Source organism: Salmo trutta, chromosome 21 (genome assembly GCF_901001165.1).
Source record: "Salmo trutta chromosome 21, fSalTru1.1, whole genome shotgun sequence".
In the NCBI taxonomy this organism is placed as follows: domain Eukaryota; kingdom Metazoa; phylum Chordata; class Actinopteri; order Salmoniformes; family Salmonidae; genus Salmo; species Salmo trutta.
The window spans coordinates 31,257,100-31,277,796 of record NC_042977.1 but is presented as its reverse complement, the minus strand read 5'-3'; the positions used below and the strand labels follow the sequence as shown (position 1 = coordinate 31,277,796).

General features: G+C 40.9%; 2 protein-coding genes across 4 annotated transcripts; one reads left to right on the top strand and one right to left on the bottom strand.

Annotated features, from left to right (window-relative positions):
• Positions 1-142: 142 nt before the first annotated feature.
• On the top strand, positions 143-1,368 carry LOC115157161 (zinc finger protein 830-like). The gene has a single exon (XM_029705169.1). It carries the CDS (start codon positions 234-236, stop codon positions 1,290-1,292), a length of 1,059 nt encoding a protein of 352 aa, XP_029561029.1. The 5' UTR covers positions 143-233; the 3' UTR covers positions 1,293-1,368.
• A 1,888-nt stretch (positions 1,369-3,256) lies between these two features.
• LOC115157157 (EF-hand calcium-binding domain-containing protein 14) lies at positions 3,257-15,868 on the bottom strand. Of its 3 annotated transcripts, none has more exons than XM_029705158.1 (10): positions 15,089-15,868; positions 14,821-14,969; positions 14,117-14,262; positions 13,743-13,841; positions 13,493-13,618; positions 7,483-7,572; positions 5,466-5,630; positions 5,075-5,195; positions 4,850-4,960; positions 3,257-4,649 (listed from the first exon to the last, which is right to left on the bottom strand). In XM_029705158.1, the coding sequence occupies exons 1-10, from the start codon at positions 15,262-15,264 to the stop codon at positions 4,471-4,473; spliced, it is 1,362 nt and encodes a 453-aa protein (XP_029561018.1). In that variant the 5' UTR covers positions 15,265-15,868; the 3' UTR covers positions 3,257-4,470. The 3 variants fall into 3 exon arrangements, with proteins under 3 accessions (XP_029561018.1, XP_029561019.1, XP_029561020.1); XM_029705159.1 differs by having other exon boundaries at positions 13,508-13,618; positions 15,089-15,867; XM_029705160.1 differs by lacking the exon at positions 7,483-7,572 and having other exon boundaries at positions 13,508-13,618.
• Between the last annotated feature and the right edge of the window lie 4,829 nt (positions 15,869-20,697).

The window sequence follows — 20,697 nt, the reverse complement described above, 5'->3', positions numbered from 1 at the left end:
AAATATTTAACGCACACAAAATATATTGTAGTAAACTCATGATGATATATATACACAATGTAAAAGCACCAGCATAAGGTATAATTTACAGAATTTGTTCTCAAACTTGATTCTGGCAATTTTTTCGACGCCTACTAGGGGTCTTGAATTAACATATCAACGTCATCTACACGCGCCATATTTTTGTTGTTTGCCAAGCTTTCAGAAATTTTGTTTTGAAACGCAAATAAATAATGCCTCCAAAGAATAAGCAGAAGAAAGTGATTCATCAAGATGAACTGCGTCGGTTAATGAGAGAGAAACAAAAGCAAACGATAGATAAGAAGCGTGTCGAATCCCCTTATGCCAAGTACAACAGTCTCGATCATCTTAGCTGCGTACTCTGCAACGAGCGGGTAAAGAATGAAATATTGTGGCAGACTCACGTTCTTGGAAAACAGCATAAGGAGAAAGTTGCCGAGCTCAAGGGGTCTAAACAAAGTTCAACAGGTCAAGGACCCCAGCCCCCGCTGAAAAGGAAAGCATTGGATTCTGAAGACACGAATGGGAAAAAGTCTAAACCAGTGGCAGGTAACGAGCAGGCATCTACGTCGTCAGGGCTGCCTGATGTTTTCTTTGCGAAACCTGCCCCGCCTGGGCCGAAGAAACTAACTGGAATTTTGAAAAAAACATCTGCTGGACTGAGTCTTCTGGCCGGAGTCTATAATGAAGACGATGACGAAGAGCAGGCTGGTGACTCTGACTGGGGGGCAGCCTCCAGCTCGGGTGTGCAGAAGGGGACACCTGCCCCAGGACTCCCAGCTGATTTCTTTGACAACAGCACCATTCCAGCTGTCCCAGCTGCCTCTCATTCCGGGTCTATCCTCAAACCAGATGAAACTGAGAAGAGTGTGGAGAAGAAGGAAAATACACCTGAAGCACTACCAGAAGGCTTCTTTGACGACCCAGTGAGAGATGCCAAAGTCCGCAATGTTGACGCTCCCAAAGATCAAATGGATAAGGAGTGGGAAGAGTTCCAAAAGGAAATGCGGCAGGTGAACACTAAATCAGAGGCCATTGTAGCCGAGGATGACGAGGAGGGACGTTTTGAGCGTCAGATTGATGAAATCGATGAGCAAATCGAATGTTACCGGAGGGTTGAGGTATTGAGAGATAAGCAAGATGTGGTGAAGAAGGTTGTGAAGGAGAAGACCGAAGACCAGGAAGACTCCAGGGGAAGCGATGAGGAGGATGAAGAAGAGCTGCTCCACTTGCTGTCAAGAGACTGGAGGGCTAAAGGGGCCCTTGCTTAAAATTCCTGGGTCCTTTTGACCCTAATAGGGTCAATGTTTCTCCAGATTGTAAATAAAATATCAAAATTGCAAAGGAGCCAGCTTCTTTCCTCTGTCAATGGCAAACCTTTGTTCAGGATATTGAATGTCTAAGTGTTGTCTTGTACAGTTATGTCTACAGTACCAGTCAAACGTTTGGACACACCGATTCATTCAAGGGTTTTTATTTTTACTATTTTCTACATTGTAGAATAATAGTGAAGACATCAAAACTATGAAATAACACATGGAATCATGTAGTAACCAAAAAAAGTTTTAAACAAGTCAAAATAAGTTATATTTAAGATTCTTCAAAGTAGCCACCCTTTCCTTGTTGACAGCTTTGCACACTCTTGGCATTCTCTCAACCAGTTTCATGAGGAATGGTTTTCCAACAGTCTTGAAGGAGTTCCCACATATTCTGAGCACTTGACTATTTTCCTTCACTCTGGTCAAACTCATTGGGTTGAGGTCGGGTGATTGTGGAGGCCAGGTCATCTGAAGCAGCACTCCATCACTCTCCTTGTATATTTGAGATTCAAAGTAGCCACCCTTCGCCTTGATGACTGTCAGCGTTGCACACTCTTGGCACTCTCTCAACCAGCTTCATGAGATAATCAGCTGGAATGCATTTCAATGAACAGCTGTGCCTTGTTAATTTGTAGAACTTCTTTCTTTAATGCGTTTGAGCCAATCAGTTGTGTTGTGACAAGGCAGGGGTGGTATACAGAAGATAGCCCTATTTGGTAAAATACCAATTCCATACTATGGCAAGAACAGCTCAAATAAGCAAAGAGAAACAACAGTCCATCTTTACTTTAAGATATGAAGGTCAGTCAATCTTTGGAATTTAAAGAACTGTCCTTTGGTCTGATGAATCCAAATGCGATTTTTGGTTCCAACCAGTGTCTTTGTGAGACGCAGAGTAGGTGAACGGATTATCTCTGCATGTGTGGTTCCCACCGTGAAGCATGGAGGTGTGATGGTGCTTTGCTGGTGACACTGTCTGATTTATTTAGAATAAGGCACACTTAACCAGCATGCCTACCACAGCATTCTGCAGCAATACGACATCCCATCTGGTTTGTGCTTAGTGGGACTATCATTTGTTTTTCAACAGGACATTGACGCAAAGCACACCTCCAGGCTGTGTAAGGGCTATTTGACCAAGAAGGAGAGTGATGAAGTGCTGCATCAGATGACCTGGCCTCAACCCAATTGAGATGGTTTGGGATGAGTTGAACCGCAGAGTGAAGGAAAAGCAGCCAACAAGTGCTCAGCATATGTGGGAACTCCTTCAAGACTGTGGAAAAGCATTCCTCATGAAGCTGGTTGAGAGAATGCCAAGCGTGTTTAAAGCTGTCAAAGGCGAAGGGTGGCTAGTTTGAACAATCTCAAATATGAAATATTTTCATTTGTTTAAAAACTTTTGATTATTACATGATTCTGTGTTATTTCATAGTTTGTCTGGACTATTATTCTACTTTGTAGAAAATAGTAAAAAAAGAAAAAGTAGGTGTCCAAACCTTTGACTGGTACTGTATATAAAACTTGCTCTTGTGGTAAATGCTGTTTTTCTAATGTTACGCACATGCAGAAATCACCATGTGTATGAAATACTGTACTATCAGCACTTATTAAAAAAAATGTTGGGAGCTAAATCCTCAATTCTCAGTCCTGGAGCCCTCTCAACACAAATCAACCCCATGATTAAATGCACACCAACTTAGTTTCTGCTGTGCACAAGGAATATACAATCACAGCTGAGACCAAATGCATAAACAAAAACCGTTTATGCCTGTATGGTCGTCATTATCGGAACCTTGGAGCATACTGGTGGACCTACATGATACACAGTATTTCAAAACAAAAACAGTCCTTTATAAATAACCTTGACTAGAATACTATCTATAACATTTGAAAGTATGGAAACTAAATAGATTGTCAAATCCTTGTAATCCACATTTTAATTTTAATTAGTGCTCACACAACACATTCATAAAATTCCCACAGTATCCCCAAAGCACATAGCTTTATAGGAACAATATTCCTGTCGGAAATCAGAATGGCAATTCTAAATCTGTTTGCCCTAATTTTTTGTTCCAGAATTCCACCTGACTATCCTGCAGAACAAAATTACCCTCAAACAGTCCTCTGTTAAAATCGATACATTAGACATTAATGTTACATTATTAGCAACATGCAAAGCACAACTTAATACAATCATTTCCGTTACAAAGTACAATGCTGAGGATTTTCTACAGACCTCTAAGCAGCCCCCCCAAACAAGTCAATCTTACAGGATGCCATATTAAAAAGTCTACCATATTTACATAATACAACAGTGTTGAGTGAGTTAAACATGTCCTGATTTGTAAATTTGCATTTTAGAATGTAACGGCCCACACAAAAGAACAAGGTTAAGTTGAGAGAGATCAGTGCTTCTATAACTACCTGTTACATTATCACAACCAGGGGTGCCTACTTCTGTCTCTTCATCTGTACTACACACAACACTAATATACAGCAAATTGAAGCTAACACTCCACTTGTATGAATCCATTAACATTGTATCATTTCTACATATGCTTCAGGAGTTAATATTTCAAGGTGATTCAAACTAGTTAAAAGAGCGTGTTATTGCCCTTCGAATCTTGCAGACTTAAACTGCTAAAATAAAAATAATGGTTGGGTTAAGGATACGTTTAGTCTCGGAGTTACATTAAAATGCAGAAAATAACTCAAGACATTAAACAAAACAAGCAATAAGCAAAGACTAACTGAACTTACCTAAATGGGAAAGTTTGTGGTAGGTACTAGATTCTGATAAGTGATATTTTGGATAAGTCACGATGTCCCTATTCAACCATTCATTTCACATCAACTTCACTTGTCATCAATCAAAAAATGTGATTTCGGAAATGTACATTTTGTAAACTGTTTTGCCAAATAATAAGAAACATCAAACCTTGTATCTGGGTAGCTGACTGTAGCTTAAGTGTGTAGGGGAGCATGCCAGTGCCACTGTTCCACATTCAGCTTGTTATTAAATACTCAGTTCAGTAAAAGTGCAGCCATCATTACTGTGAGGCACTCCACATACACAACAGAGCTCCTCTCCTTGTTCAATACTGTGCTCTGCAGCCTCAGCCACTTCTTCTCACAGACCTGCAGCAGCTTTCAGTTCAGCCAGTGAGAACCTCTGGTCCCCGTCTTTGTCGTAGCATTCCAGGCTACGGGGGTCTGGTGCTGCGGTGTCAAAGAGTTTCCTCAGGACTTGGTAAGACATTCCCTGAGAGGTGGGGTCGGTCCCTGAGTGCTCAAAGAGCTCATTGAGATCTAGTGGAAGTAGAAGTTTCAGGTAATTGTTCATTGGCCACAAAATAAAATGCACGCATTCCTTGCTGAAGCACACTTTCAATCGGAGATTCATATCGGCATTTCTCCTTAATTGTGTATGCAGGATACTCTGTATATGACTAAGATTTTGATGTATGATCACAGATATGAAACTTCATAACTAAAAGTGTATCCAATACCTTTCAAAGAGCTAACTCCAGGAAATGACACAGTTTTAAGGTTTTCTATTCCAGACTCTCTCTTGGAGCGATTTGACGTCAAAAACCGTGGACGTCTTGTTGGCTTTGAACCTGTGGAGGAGAAAGAACAGGACAGTCATCCACAGGTAACATTGTACTTCACTATACTTATTTCTTATGAAAATGTCATGGACAAATAAGCTTTCCTGTCTGATCATATTATACCATGTGTAGCTTCTGAAGTTGCTGCGTTAATTCCATCTGCATTGGTGTCTCTCTCTGTAACTGGGTCCTTTACTGGTACATCTCCACTGACGGGCACTGGTTCAACAACCTCCACAAGGTCCTTAAATAGGTTGAAAGATACCTTTAGTTTTATATTATTTTAGTTTTTTTAGCATGAAGTGATTATAACAACTGTTGGTGTGTTTAACTAGGAATCATGAATGCTACAATGTAAAATGCATTTCGACATTAGAACAATAACAACAGTACGCATCTAGGCAGATAGCCACCGAGGGTCAAGCAGCTCTTGCTACATACCACTCTACGAGTGTGTATCTTATCTTCGGTGTGCCTTGACAGAACCGTGAACCACTTCCATCCCATTACTCACACTGAATGGTGTTGTTTGGGCAGAGCCCTGCTCTATAAAAGACACCCTCTGAGTGAGGTTGGACAAAGCGGTGTGGAGACTGTGGATCTGGTCACCGGTCCATGCGTGGTACAGTGTCTGGGACTTGTTAACCTCGCTCACAACCTCTCTCAGGTGAGTTACATCCTGTAACAATGCAACACAAAAACATGCATAAACTCAGCAAAAAAAGAAATGTCTGTAATTCAGGACCCGCTTTCAAAGATATTTCGTAAAAATCCAAATAATTTCACAGATCTTCATTGTAAAGGGTTTAAACACTGTTTCCCATGCTTGTTCAATGAACCATAAACAATTAATGAACATGCACCTGTGGAAAGGTCATTAAGACACTAACAGCTTACAGACAGTAGGTACAGTTACGAAAACTTAGGACACTAAAGAGGCCTTTCTACTGACTCTGAAAAACACCCTAAGAAAGATACCCAGGGTCCCTGCTCATCTGTGTGAACATGCCTTAGGCATACTGCAAGGAGATATGAGGACTGCTGATATGGCCAGGGCAATAAATTGCAATGTCCGTACTGTGAGACGCCTAAGACAGCGCTACAGGGAGACAGGACAGACAGCTTATCGTCCTTGCAGTGGCAGACCACGTGTAACAACACCTGTACAGGATCAGTACATTCGAACATCACACCTGCGGGACAGGTACAGGATGGCAACAACAACTGCCCGAGTTACACCAGGAACGCACAATCCCTCCATCAGTGCTCAGACTGTCCGCAATAGGCTGAGAGAGGCTGGACTGGGCTTGTAAGCCTCTGGTAAGGTAGGTCCTCACCAGACATCACCGGCAACAACGTCGCCTATGGGCACAAGCCCACCATCGCTGGACCAGACAGGACTGGCAAAAAGTGCTCTTCACTGACGAGTCGCAGTTTTGTCTCACCAGGGGTGATGGTTGTATTCGTGTTTATCGTCGAAGGAATGAGCGTTACACCGAGGCCTGTATTCTGGAGCGGGATCGATTTGGAGGGTCCGTCATGGTCTGAGGCGTTGTGTCACAGCATTATCGGACTGAGCTTGTCGTCATTGCAGGCAATCTCAATGCTGAGCGTTACAGGGAAGACATCCTCCTCCCTCATGTGGTACGCTTCCTGCAGGCTCATCCTGACATGACCCTCCAGCATGACAATATCACCAGCCATACTGCTCGTTCTGTGGGTGATTTCCTGCAAGACAGGAATGTCAGTGTTCTGCCATGGCCAGCGAAGAGCCCGGATCTCAATCCCATTGAGCACATCTGGGACCTGTTGGATCGGAGGGTGAGGACTAGGGCCATTCCCCCCAGAAATGTCCAGGAACGTGCAGGTGCCTTGGTGGAAGAGTGGGGTAACATCTCACACAAGAACTGGCAAATCTGGTGCAGTCCACGAGGAGGAGATGCACTGCAGTACTTAATGCAGCTGGTGGCCACACCAGATACTGACTGTTACTTTTGATTTTGACCCCCCCCTTTGTTCAGGGACACATTATTCCATTTCTGGTAGTCACATGTCTGTGGAACTTGTTCAGTTTGTCTCAGTTGTTGAATCTTATGTTCATACAAATATTTACATGTTAAGTTTGCTGAAAATAAAACACAGTTGACAGTGAGAGGACGTTTCTTTTTTTGCTGAGTTTATACACAAGGTCTTCCTTTTTCATATGATTGATGGACAGAATGGATACAGAAAATGTATGCATGTGTCAAAAGGAATCTTTGATCAAGTAAGTTATCGGCACAGCATAGAAAATCTAATGGGAGAGAGGCTACCACCAGTCCATTTGAATGACATACAGATGTAAGAAACTGACTATGAATTCCTGATTTCAGAAAATAAATCACATCTGAAATGAATCCCCCTCTATTTCAACCCAAAGTACTTGTGTGTGAGAAAATAAATTCCATAAATATTCAGTATTCCATCCTTTATAAAATGTTTTGAAACGGTATGAGAATGGAATTGATTAACAATGAGTAGTGTACTAGTACCTGGTTTAGAGCTAATGTTGATGGGCGGTTTCTTGTCTCCTTTTCAGCTGAAGCTGTCGATTTGGCATTTGATTCTTTAGCCTCAGAATCCTTTGGCATAGAGAACAATATTTAGAATTCCATTATTTAGAATTTGTATTAGGACATTGTATTTAATATTTTAGAATTTGTAATGCACAAATTGAACTAGTATGTCATGATTTGAAACTGTATTGAATGAATTGCTTTCAGTTTAAAAATGTAATTCCGATTTAATAGAATATTGAAATGCAATATTTTCTGTACATATATATACACATTTGAAGTTGGAAGTTCACATACGCCTTAGCCAAATACATTTAAATTCAGTTTTTCACAATTCCTGACATTTAATCAGAGTAAAAATTCCCTATCTTCGGTCAGTTAGGATCACCACTTCATTTTATGAATGTGAAATGTTAGAATAATAGTAGAGAGAATGATTTATTTCAGCTTTCATTTATTTCATCACATTCCCAGTGGGTCAGACGTTTACATACACTCAATTAGTATTTGGTAGCATTGCTTTTAAATTGTTTAACTTGGGTCAAACGTTTTGAGTAGCCTTCCACAAGCTTCCCACAATAAGTTGGGTGAATTTTGGCCCATTCCTCCTGACAGAGCTGGTGTAACTGAGTCAGGTTTGTAGGCCTCCTTGCTCGCATCGCTTTTTCAGTTCTGCCCACACATTTTCTATGGGATTGAGGTCAGGGCTTTGTGATGGCCACTCCAATACCTTGACTTTGTTGTCCTTAAGCCATTCTGCCACAACTGGAAGTATGCTTGGGGTCATTGTCCATTTGGAAGACCCATTTGCGACCAAGCCTTGACTTCCTGACTGATGTCTTGAGATGCTGCTTCAATATAGCCACATAATTTTCCTCCTCATGATGCCATCTATTTTGTGAAGTGCACCAGTCCCTCCTGCAGCAAAGCACCCCCACAACATGATGCTGCCACCCCCGTGCTTCACGGTTGGGATGGTGTTCTTCGGCAAGCATCCCCCTTTTTCCTCCAAACATAACGATGGTCATTATGGCCAAACAGTTCTATTTTTGTTTCATCAGACCAGAGGACATTTCTCCAAAAAGTACGATCTTTGTCCCCATGTGCAGTTGCAAACCGTAGTCTGGCTTTTTATGCCGGTTTTGGAGCAGTGGCTTCTTCCTTGCTGAGCGACCTTTCAGGTTATGTCGATATTGGACTCGTTTTACGTTGGATATAGGTACTGTTGTACCTGTTTCCTCCAGCATCTTCACAAGGTCCTTTGCTGTTGTTCTGGGATTGATTTGCACTTTCCGCACCAAAGTACGTTCATCTCTAGGAGACAGAACGCGTCTCCTTCCTGAGCGGTATGACGGCTGCGTGATCCCATGGTGTTTATACTTACGTACTATTGTTTGTACAGATCAACGTGGTACCTTCAGGGGGTTGGAAATTGCTCCCAAGGATGAACCAGACTTGTGGAGGTCTACAATGTTTTTTCTGAGGTCTTGGCTGATTTCTTTTCATTTTCCCATTTTGTCAAGCAAAAAGGCACTGAGTTTGAAGGTAGGCCTTGAAATACATCAACAGGTACACCTCCAATTGACTCAAATGATGTCAATTAGCCTATCAGAAGCTTCTAAAGCCATGACATTTTCTGGAATTTTCCAAGGTGTTTAAAGGCACAGTCAACTTAGTGTATGTAAACCTCTGACCCACTGGAATTGTGATATAGTAAATTATAAGTGAAATAATCTGTCTGTAAACAATTGTTCGAAAAATTACTTGTGTCATGCACAAAGTAGATGTCCTAACTGACAAGCCAAAACTATAGTTTGTTAACAAGAAATTTGTGGAGTGGTTGAAAAACGAGTTTTAATGACTCCAACCTAAGTGTATGTAAACTTCCGACTTCAACTGTATTTAGTTTCAATATGGTAGATATTGCATTCATTGTCTGTATCAAGTTTACAAGCTATAGTTTCAAGTTAATTCAAGTTTCATATATTAATCTTCTCAAATGCATTCCGATTCAGTTTTCAAATTCAGTTCTGTAAATTCAGATTCAAAACCATAGACAATATCCTGGTAATTTGCCAGTCAGGAAAGGTAGAGGAGAACAGATAGAATCAAACTCTCTCTGTGGTAAACAGAAACCTCTGGCGGTTTCTGAAGCCAATGTGGCATGTTGAATTTATTTTCTTCCTATGAATTTGGCTCTAGCATTTGAACAGCAATTATGATCCTATTCCTGAAAGCTAAGACTCTCTGGACATGGCCATGCCTTCTGTTCCCCTCCATGGGTGGTCAGTAATAAACTGGTCCTGAACATCTCTAAAACTAAGAGCACTGAATTTGGTAATGAATGGTGTGGCTGTTGAACAAGTTGAGGAGACTTAATTACTTGGTGTTACCTTAAATTGTAAACTGTCATGTCAAAACATGTAGATTCAATGGTTGTAAAGATGGGGAGAGGTCTGTCCGTAATAAATAGATGCTCAGATTTTTTGACACCACACTCCAAAAAGTCTAGTTTTGTCTAATCTTGATGATTGTCCAGTCTTATGGTCCAGTGCTGCAAGGAAATACCTAGTTAAGCTGCAGCTGGCCCAGAACAGAGTGGCACATCTTGCTCTTCATAGCAATCTGAGGGCTGATATAAATACTGTGCATGTCAGTCTCTCTTGGCTAACACGGAACCCAAACCGGCTGCGCACGTGCACCATCGTGCATAAATTTATTTTGTCCCCCCACACCAAACGCGATCACGACACGCAGGTTAAAATATCAAAACAAACTCTGAACAAATTACATTAATTTGGGGACAGGTCGAAAAGCGTTAAACATTTATGGCAATTTAGCTAGCTAGCTTGCACAGCTAACTTGTCCTCGGATATAAACATTGAGTTGTTATTTTACCTGAAATGCACAAGGTTCTCTACTCCGACAATTAATCCACACATAAAACGGTCAACCGAATCGTTTCTAGTCATCTCTCCTCCTTCTAGGGTTTTTCTTCTCAACTTTATATTGCGATTGGCAACTTTCATAAATTAGGTGCATTACTGCCACTGACCTCGTTCGTCTTTCAGTCATCCACGTGGGTATAACCAATGAGGAGATGGCACGTGGGTACCTGCTTCGTAAAACAAATGAGGAGATGGGAGAGGCAGGACTTGCAGCGCGATCTGCATCACAAATAGAACTGACTTCTATTTTAGCCCTTGACAACGCAGATGCTCGTTGGCGCGCGCGAGCAGTGTGGGTGCAATAATTGAATAATATAGATTTCAACATTTATTTTGCAACGCTAGCGCACGTGACACGAGCGGTTTAGTCACTTGAGTGGGTTGAGTCGCTGACGTGGTCTTCCTGTCTGGGTTGGGGCCCCCCCTTGGGTTGTGCTGTGGCGGAGATCTTTGTGGGATGTACTCGGCCTTGTCTCAGGATGGTAAGTTGGTGGTTGAAGGTATCCCTCTAGTGGTGTGGGGGTTGTGCTTTGGCAAAGTGGGTGGGGTTATATCCTTCCTGTTTGGCCCTGTCCGGTGGTATCATCGGATGGGGCCACAGTGTCTCCTGACCCCTCCTGTCTCAGCCTCCAGTATTTATGCTGCAGTAGTTTGTGTCGGGGGGCTAGGGTCAGTCTGTTATATCTGGAGTATTTCTCCTGTCTTATCCGGTGTCCTGTGTGAACTTAAGTATGCTCTCTCTAATTCTCTCTTTCTTTCTTTTTTTCTCTCTTTCTTTCTTTTTTTCTCTCTTTCTTTCGCTCTCTCTGAGGACCTGAGCCCTAGGGCCATGCCTCAGGACTACCTGGCATGATGATTCCTTGCTGTCCCCAGTCCACCTGGCCGTGCTGCTGCTCCAGTTTCAACTGTTCTGCCTGCGGCTATGGAACCCTGACCTGTTTACCAGACGTGCTACCTGTCCCAGACCTGCTGTTTTCAACTCTCTAGAGACAGCAGGAGCGGTAGAGATACTTTCAATGATCGGCTATGAAAAGCCAACTGACATTTTACTCCTGAGGTGCTGACTTGTTGCACCCTCGACAACTACTGTGATTATTATTATTTGACCATGCTGGTCATTTATGAACATTTGAACATCTTGGCCATGTTCTGTTATCTCCACCCGGCACAGCCAGAAGAGGACTGGCCACCCCTCATAGCCTGGTTCCTCTAAGTTTCTTCCTAGGTTTTGGCCTTTCTAGGGAGTTTTTCCTAGCCACCGTGCTTCTACACCTGCATTGCTTGCTGTTTGGGGTTTTAGGCTGGGTTTCTGTACAGCACTTTGATGTATCAACTGATGTAAAAAGGGCTATATAAATACATTTGATTTGATTTAGTCAGCCTGTAAGAGTTGACTGCATCACTTCTTTTTATAAGAAACATTGTGTTGAAAATTCCAAAATTGTTTGCATAGTCAACTTACACACAGCTCTGACACATACACTTACCCCACCAGACATGCCACCAAAGGTCTTTTCACAGTCCCCAAATCCAGAATAAATTCAAGAACTCATACAGTATTATATAGAGCCATTATTGCATGGAACTCCTTTCATTTTATATTGCTTAAATAAACAGCAAACCTGGTTTAAAAAAAACAGATAAAGCAACACCTCATGGCACAACGCCTCTCCCCTATTTGACCTAGATAGTTTGCGTGTATCCATTGATATGTAGGCTACGTGTGCCTTTTTAAAAAATGTATGTCATTCTGCCTTGAGCTGTTCCTGTCTATTAATGTTCTGTATTATGTCATGTTTTGTGTGGACACCAGGAAGTGTAGCTGCTACTTTTGCAACAGCTTAATGGGGATCTTAATAAAATACCAAATAGTGATCACAGGCTGCGCAGGACACTTTAGAAGTCAGAGGGTGCATGGAGGGACATGTCGAAATGCAGAATTTTGGCACTTTAGTAAGCATTTACTGATATAAAAATGTGATTAAATAAATTCTCCATGTGGTCTACTGGTATATTATAAAGGCATTTCATTGTATAATATAGGCTTTTAAAAATTCTATATTGGTGCCCAATTTTTACTTAAAATATCAAAGGGATACTAAAGGCTCTCATTTTGTGGAACGACCCCAGTATAGGCTTTAGCTTACTGGGCTAACACAGTCTTGTGACATGCAGGAGACCTGGTTCGATCCCAGTCAGTCACAAGAGCAAGATTAAATAGGGAGTGGAAAGGCTATCCTTAGAAGGAATATTCAACTATATTCTTATGGGGGCCAAATTATGTGTATTACACGGTCTGTGATCATCAAAGCGGGGAACAGAAGGCACGCCCATGTTCCAGTCTTAGCTTTTAGGAATGGGGTCACAATAGCTTATAGCCAAAACGGTTAAAACACTAGTGCCAAATTCATAGTTAGAAAATACATTCAACATGCCACATTGGCTTCAGAAACCGCCAGAAGCATCTATTTACCAGAGAGTTTGATTCTATCTGTTCTCCTCTACCTTTCCTGGCTGGCAAAGTACCAGGATGTTGTCTCTGGTTTTGAATCTGAATATAGAAAATTACATTTGAAAACATCTGAGAAGTTGAATATATGAAACGTTGATTAACTTGAAATAATAATTTGTTAACTGGATGCGCACACAATGATTGTAATATCTACCATATTTAAACTGAATTTATAAATATTGAATTTGAATGTACATTTTAAAAATTCACTGAATGCAATATTCATTCAATTCAGTTTTAAATCAGGAAATAACAGTTCAATTTATGAATTTCATTATTTAAATTGTACATTATAAATGCTAAAATATTCCATTCAAATTCAATATCCTAATACAAATTTTAAATTATGGAATTCAAATACAATATTTTGGTACTAAAATCGCTCCATAACTAGAAGTTGTATAATCTCTCATTGAGATCATTCTGCAGCTCATGCATTTGGCCACTTGCACCGCTAACTGGCACTCCGGCACGCTAACTGTGCAGGTTCAAGCCGAAGAGAATGGGCTGTAAAGGAAGCTCATACTTCTATTTTCTTTACCATAGTCATCTTTAGATCGTCCATTTCTTTCTTTTGGTCCGCAAGGGTTGTCTGCATTGTCTTGACATCATGCTGCACACTGGTTAGCGTGCTGCCGATTGTAGCTACACTCTGCAAATTAAAACATTTTTCGTGTCGCTTTCCAGATACATTTGTGGTTGACGCAAATAATGAGAAATTGGCAGTAATTCTAAACAAATATGTCAAATACTTCTTAATCTGAAAACTGTTTTACCTTTTGGAGCTCTTCAACTGTAGTTGGAAGGTTGATTAAGTCTGAGGCTGATTTGATGTTGGCCTTTAGATGGTTCACTGCAGAGTCCAGCAAGCTGATCTAATGGAATGGAGCAGAACATTCAATTACACTTGGGAAACACATTTCACTTCACATTCACTCTGAGCTTAGAGATACCCACTTTTCCCCAAGTTGAGACATTGAAAAATTCTTAACCTCAATTCAACCTACCATGGTGTGGGAGGTTGCATATGAATGGCCATGAATGATTACACTTTTGTGTGTGCATAACGGGAGTGGCTGGGATAACAGACCATACATGAATTAGTTCTGTTGATATTGATAACACTTTCCCTTCACTAAAACAACTTTACCTTTCTGTTCATCTCCGTAAGGTTGGACCACAGTTTGTTCAGACCCTTGTCTCCACTTTCAATATCCTCCAGCTTTCTCTGTTTCATCTTCAGATCTTCACTTAGTTTTGGTATTTCATGTGATGACACTTTCTGGCTGGATTCCACTGTGGAGAGAAGATACATCAAGTTAATAACAATTTACTAAAACTGCAGTTACTGGGTTGTTTGATTGTAAAACTCAGCAATAAGTGATGGCTGTGCAAAGGTTACCCTACTCTTTATTACAAGGTAAACTAGAGTAGTGTGTACTCTTGTGGCTGAATTCTTGATTTAACCCAAAAGGCTGCGTCTAAAGGTTGACAGGTGACATGCTAGTTGTCTAACAAGCTTAGCTACATGCTTGGTAGTTACCTGGGGTGGCAGGTAGACTAGTGGTTAGAGCGTTGGGCCAGTTACTGAAAGGTCGCTAGATCGAATCCCTGAGCTGACAAGGTAAAAATATGTTGTTCTGCCCCTGAACAAGGCCCACTGTTCCTAGGCCGTCATTGTAAATAAGAATTTGTTCTTAACCGACTTGCCTAGTTAAATAAATAAAAAATATGTTCATGGCCTGTTTCAAATTACAAAGTTAGCTAGCCAGGTAACGTAAGCTAGCTAGACTAGTTGGCTAATAATGTAAAATAAGATGACAGGTTGCTGTGTTTGTGTATCTGATGACTTACTAGTATGCAGCTTTTCTTTGAGGGAGTCAAGGTCTTCTTTCAGAGCAATCTGCATCCATAGCAGTCCGGCACAAGCCATAACACAGGCAGCCAGTATGATGAACAGGATCAAGGGATAGCAGACATTGCAACACTGCACGTAACTTATTCTATGATTAATTAGAAACACATAGTTTGCATTAATATTTTACAGTCACAAGCTTCATGCATCATTGATAAACATAATTCTACAGGTTTATTGAGACTATGTACAAGTTTGATCACTTACTTTCCGAAAGCAGCGACAGTACCAAGGTTGCTGAATTCCTCTTCATCTGAACTTGATTCGGATTCTGAGTCTGGGGGCTCGGTTCGTAGGAGCCTGTGGCCGGACCCCTTCTTGGTTTTCTTCCTTTTACTGTCCCCAAGTCCGATCAATGCATTAAGCTCCTTCCTCTTCTTCATCTTCTTCTGTGGGGTCAGCGAACCCGCTGAGCCCGACTTAAACCCGACCAAATCCAACGTTTTGTCCAGTTTGGTTGTTGTAAATAACGTCCTATAGCTAACGTTAGCCAGTAGCGTTAGTGTTGATAAGCTGATTGGCTTCGCCAACTAGCCTAGTTAGCACGCTAGCTTACTTTGTAACTTGAAACAGGCTAGCTACAACGAACTGCCAATCACGTATGGTAACTAATCATGTTAGACAATTACAGTAGCATGCTATTTTGAAAACTCGTAGTACTAGCTAGGTCAACGTCTGAAATAGTGAGCTACCCAGCGGTTAGCTAACTAGCGTTACAGTTCCAGCTGAGCTAGCTACCTGACACCGGCCGCACAACCAAGTTAAAATGGCGATTTCGAGTTAACGTTACTATACAGCAAAATATGGTGTACAGTCAGTATAAACTATAAATCAACTCACTTTTAGTACCACGACCAATATAATATAAACCTTACCAAAATGGTTTACATTTCTGTGCAGTCGTAAATTGATCTGACGCACTACCTGGCTAAAACAATCTTGTTTTGATGGTGAACATCTTTGACAGGGCATCCCCAAACTGGCACCTGATTGGTTGAATTCCCTTCCCTGTATTTCCATGTTTTGATACTGCCCCCAACAGGTGTGGCACATTTTTCATTGTTCTTCATTTCTTTACATGATGAAATTATCCTCTCAACAAATACCAGGTATTGTGCATTGACTACCATCTCTGTGAATAATTTCCCTGACTTGAACAATTTCTTAAATTAAATTTGACGATTTGAAATCATATGGTTTTGAACATACATTTAATTACACTGGAACTTCCATGGTCAGAGGCGCCGCCAGGGATTTTGGGCCCCATGAAAATATATCACATTGGGCCCCGCCACCATGGGCCACACCAACCCTGCGCAATTGCTGTAACCACACGCCTCCAGAACCAAATCAAAGCTTTAAATAACTACCTTTGCAGGCTTGCAACTCTCCTGTAGTCCAATATTTACTGTACGATATTTACTGACAGTGAGCTGTGAAAATATAACACTGTGCAGACATGCATGCAACATTCAGCATACAGTGGAATTCACTATTTAATGCAAGACTGATACCCTCTATAAGATATGTGCTAAAGGCCATCTTTTACAGTCTAAATGTAATTTGAATGGAAAATTCTATTAACATTAATGAATAACTTAAAATAAATATAACTTAAATAAACATTAATCCTTTCAATTAAAATAAATGAACATTATCATCTATAGAATGATATAACAAACAAAATAATAAAATCAGCAGCAGATGTTTGAACTAAGTATACATACCAACTAGAAAATAAGCAGCTGTAAAAGTGGAAATGGAAAATGGAAAACAAAGTGGAAATGGAAATGAACAGGCCTGATGGTGGCGCTAGAGGAAAGGTCAAGTGGTCAACAAATCAATAGGTTTCTTCCACTTGGGGTCTTGATTGTGCACAACAAATTTTATGGCAATCCAGCCATTACTTTGAGATATATCTTGTTCTCAGTCTTGTTCTCAGCCTTTGAGCATCATGTGTGTAGTGATCCAACATCCATAGCCATGCCATTTAACAGTTATCACTGACCCTTGCTCAGCCTTACTCACCAAGAGCCCAGTGCCGAGCCTTCTTGCTAGCAAAGTCACTGATCAAGTCTTTGAAGTCCAGATTTCTAGCTAACTGACTTTTAATGGAAAGCATGGCAAGGCTGCAAAGCCTGTCCTGGGACATAGTGGACCTCAAATATTTTTTTTAATCAGTTTTAGCTTACTGAAAGCTCTCTCGCCACTAGCAACAGTCACAGGCAGTGTGCAAAATATACGTAAAGCAAATAAGAAATACGTAAAGCTTCTCCAAAAATGCTTTGCAGCTGCATCTTACATTCAGGAGACCAAGAGGGGACAAGTTAGGGGGGAAAGTGGCAGCAATACAGTGTTCAGGTGTCTTACTTCATTTTGAAAATCAGGTACTTCATGATCAGTGGTTGGCACACAGAAGGGACTTTATCCTCACTAATCTGCCCAACTTTCAGAACAGCAGAAAATTATTTTACAATTTTTGCAGTGGTGTGGAACCTAGTATCCAAGTCACTTATGATGTTGTCCATAGCAGGGGTTGTGTATTACAGAGGCTCTCTGGATGTTTACTTTTTGCCAAAAACAAGAAAAGAAAAAGAAACCATTAGCTTTATTAGTACATTGTAAATGTACCCCAATACGGCACCCCTGTCCATGGTTGAAGTTGTCTCTACTTTTCTGCTCATACTTGGTTTTACATTTTTGCTGTTTCATGCAACTGCCTCTGATCTTTGCACCCACGTAGGCCTACGCATATTTGCATTGTGTGCATAGGCTATGCATCTTCTCTTCTCTGTTTATCTTCCCTGACCTAGCACCAGTGGGGAGCCATCGGTTCTGATTCTGAGCATGTTGAACAGGGTCAGGACCTGACAGTACTGAGCCGAAGCTGCCCAGGCTCTGTTGAGTGAACTTTGACCTTGGCCTGACCTATCTCCACTAGAGTGGAATCCCACTGTATCCCTCCTGGCTTGATTTGCCCTGACCTTTATGCACTTGTCCCTTCGGCCTACATCTATGGACTACTGAGCTATAGGCTACAGAGCACTTGTGCTAATTAGATCATATAGACCTAATGCATGTCTTTATTCTATCAACTCACTCATTTAATTTCAGCGTGACGATTGATACCTCTACTCCAATGTTCTCTCTGGAAACGAAACCTGCAAAGCTCCTCAGAGGTAAGAGGTCAATCAAACATCTATAGGAACTCAGTAGATATGGGTGTTAAGGATCGTCTTACTGAGGGTTATGGTAATGCTGCTTTCATAAACTCAGAAGTTGACCTTAATGGGATAGTTCACCCAAATTACAAAATTATATATTGGTTTCCTTGCCCTGTAAGCAGTCTATTGACAAGGTATGACATCAATCCATGCTTTGGTTCAGTTTCCCTGTCACTGTTTTCACATGTTAACGTTTTAGCATTTGTGGCACAAATCCCATTCAAGTCATGGGACCGATATTAGTATTTTTTTACGTATCATGTTCAAAACATCCATAAGTGACTTAGTTGAGCTTCACAATCATTTTTAGATTCTTTGATGATTTAGACATGATGCTCGAAAAATGCTAATGTCGGTCCCATGACTTGAATGGGATTTGTGCCACAAATGCTAAAACGTTAGCATGTGGAAACAGTGCCAGGGAAACTAAAGAAAAGGATGGATTGCTGTCATACCTTGTCCATGGATTGCTTACAAGGTAAGTCATTTTGAAATTTGGGTGAACTATCCCTTTAAGGCCATGGAAGGTCAGTGCCATCCCTTCAGTCAAATTTGGTGTTGCTTTAGCTTGATACTCTGATACTCTGCCTTTGTGCGTTAACTTGAATTAACAGGATAGAAGTTATTGTACGAAAGCTAATACATCCAGTACAGCAAAAGAGGCATGTAGGTGGTGGAGTAAAAATTCAATCAGATGCTCATCTCTACTTAGAACACCTGGTGAGGTGACATGCGTTAAGGTGTGGTTCTGTGCTAAACTCCCAGCATGATGCTCCAATTCAAAGCATAGGGAGGATGTTTCATCTCTTCGCTGGATTTTTTTACTTTTTAATCTCAGGCCTAAGACTGAAAAGGATGCCGCTGCAACCAGCTGTCTAGTCACATCGACAGCCACGAGGCAGGGAGTGGGGGGGTATAATTTCTTTGTATTTCATTTTTTTATTGTCACACACCGAATAGGTGCAATGAAATGTGTTGTTTTACAGGGTCCACCATTTTACCATTATACCAATCCACCGTACTCCTGATTACAATAAAACACTTGTTTTCACAGTTTGTTCACAGCAGGGGTCCCCTTACTCTCATCAGGGCTGATCCTGGGCAACACAACTGTCTGTCTGGCAGCGGTATATCTCATGCGCTGAGAGAGAATCTAAATGGATGGCATGATGGGACATACTGAATAGAATTGACTACTAATTGAATGCTTTCATCTGACATGACAGACTGTTTGAATACAGATTAACTGCGTTGGTTGGAGGTGGTGCTGCTCCTGGAATACCGATTCTGCTCATTAGGGGCTATGTTACCCATTTATTGTGGTCCACAGACCATTATGTTTAATGGCTGTTTTCATAAATCTGCATCAGGAATGATATCAGAGCCTGTTTTATTGTCTGTGACACAAGGCCTAAGGGTGAAACAGTATGTGGTACTCATTGAATGAAGAGCTATGTGGTGCCTATAAGAACATGTGTATCTATTGATATGATTGGTCTCTAAACAGTATGCTTCCAGCTCCTTGTAAGAGCTGGTGTATATGCCTTTGATAATTTGTTGACGGTCATATCTGTTAGCCTACTGAAGTTTGAGCAATGAGACATTTGAGGAATAACCATTCAATTGCATTTTACTAGTGTATTAGAAATTAGTACATAGTCATTATGTCCTATACCTATTCAGTCACAGCTTTGGAAGACCACATCACTGCTGGTTTTCACTCTTTCCTTTTAAAGGTTCCAGTATATGGAATAAGTCCAAGGATATGAAATAGGTCCTAGGATTTGATCAGCCAATCAGCCTGTTTTTGAAACGTTATTTACTCTTCTGTTTTTTGTATATAGTATTTGCTGGTGTACATCAGCAGGGGGCAATGTTCTCATATAATAGAATATACGCAGGGTTTCTGCTCTCTGCTGGTTTTTGCTCTAGCACTACACAGCTGATTCAAATATTCAACTCCTCATCAAGCTTTTGATTATTAATCAGCTGTGTAGTGCTAGGTCAAAACTAAAATGTGAATCGGGGGGGGGGGGGGGGGCAGGACCGAGTTTGGGAGACCCTGAGATAGAGAGTTGCTGTCTTAAAGTGTGCAGCGTAGAGTTGACTCCCCAACAAAGAAAGGTAAAGGTTGAAGATCACAGTAATGTCCTTATGGAGGTGTCAGCAAAACGATCTGGCAGTTTTATATTGATTTCATTTTAATAATGCAAACATCAATAATGCATGTGCATTATCTGTTGTTAATCAATGGCATATTGAGCATCAAATATTTCAGCCTGGTCTCATAGACTACACACAACATAGTAAACTTCACTACATTCCTATAGAAAATATTGTACTTTTTATTCCATACATTTTTCCTGACAACCAAACGTACTTATTACATTTTGAATGCTTAGCAGGACAGGAAAATGTTGAAATTCACTCACTTATCAAGAGAACACATTGTCATCCCTACTTCCTATGGTCAGGCAGACTCACTAAACACAAATGCATCTTTTGTAAATAATGTCTGAGTGTTAGAGTGTTCCCCTGGCTATGCGTACATTTTAAAAACAAGAAAATGGTGCCATCTGCTTTGCATAATAT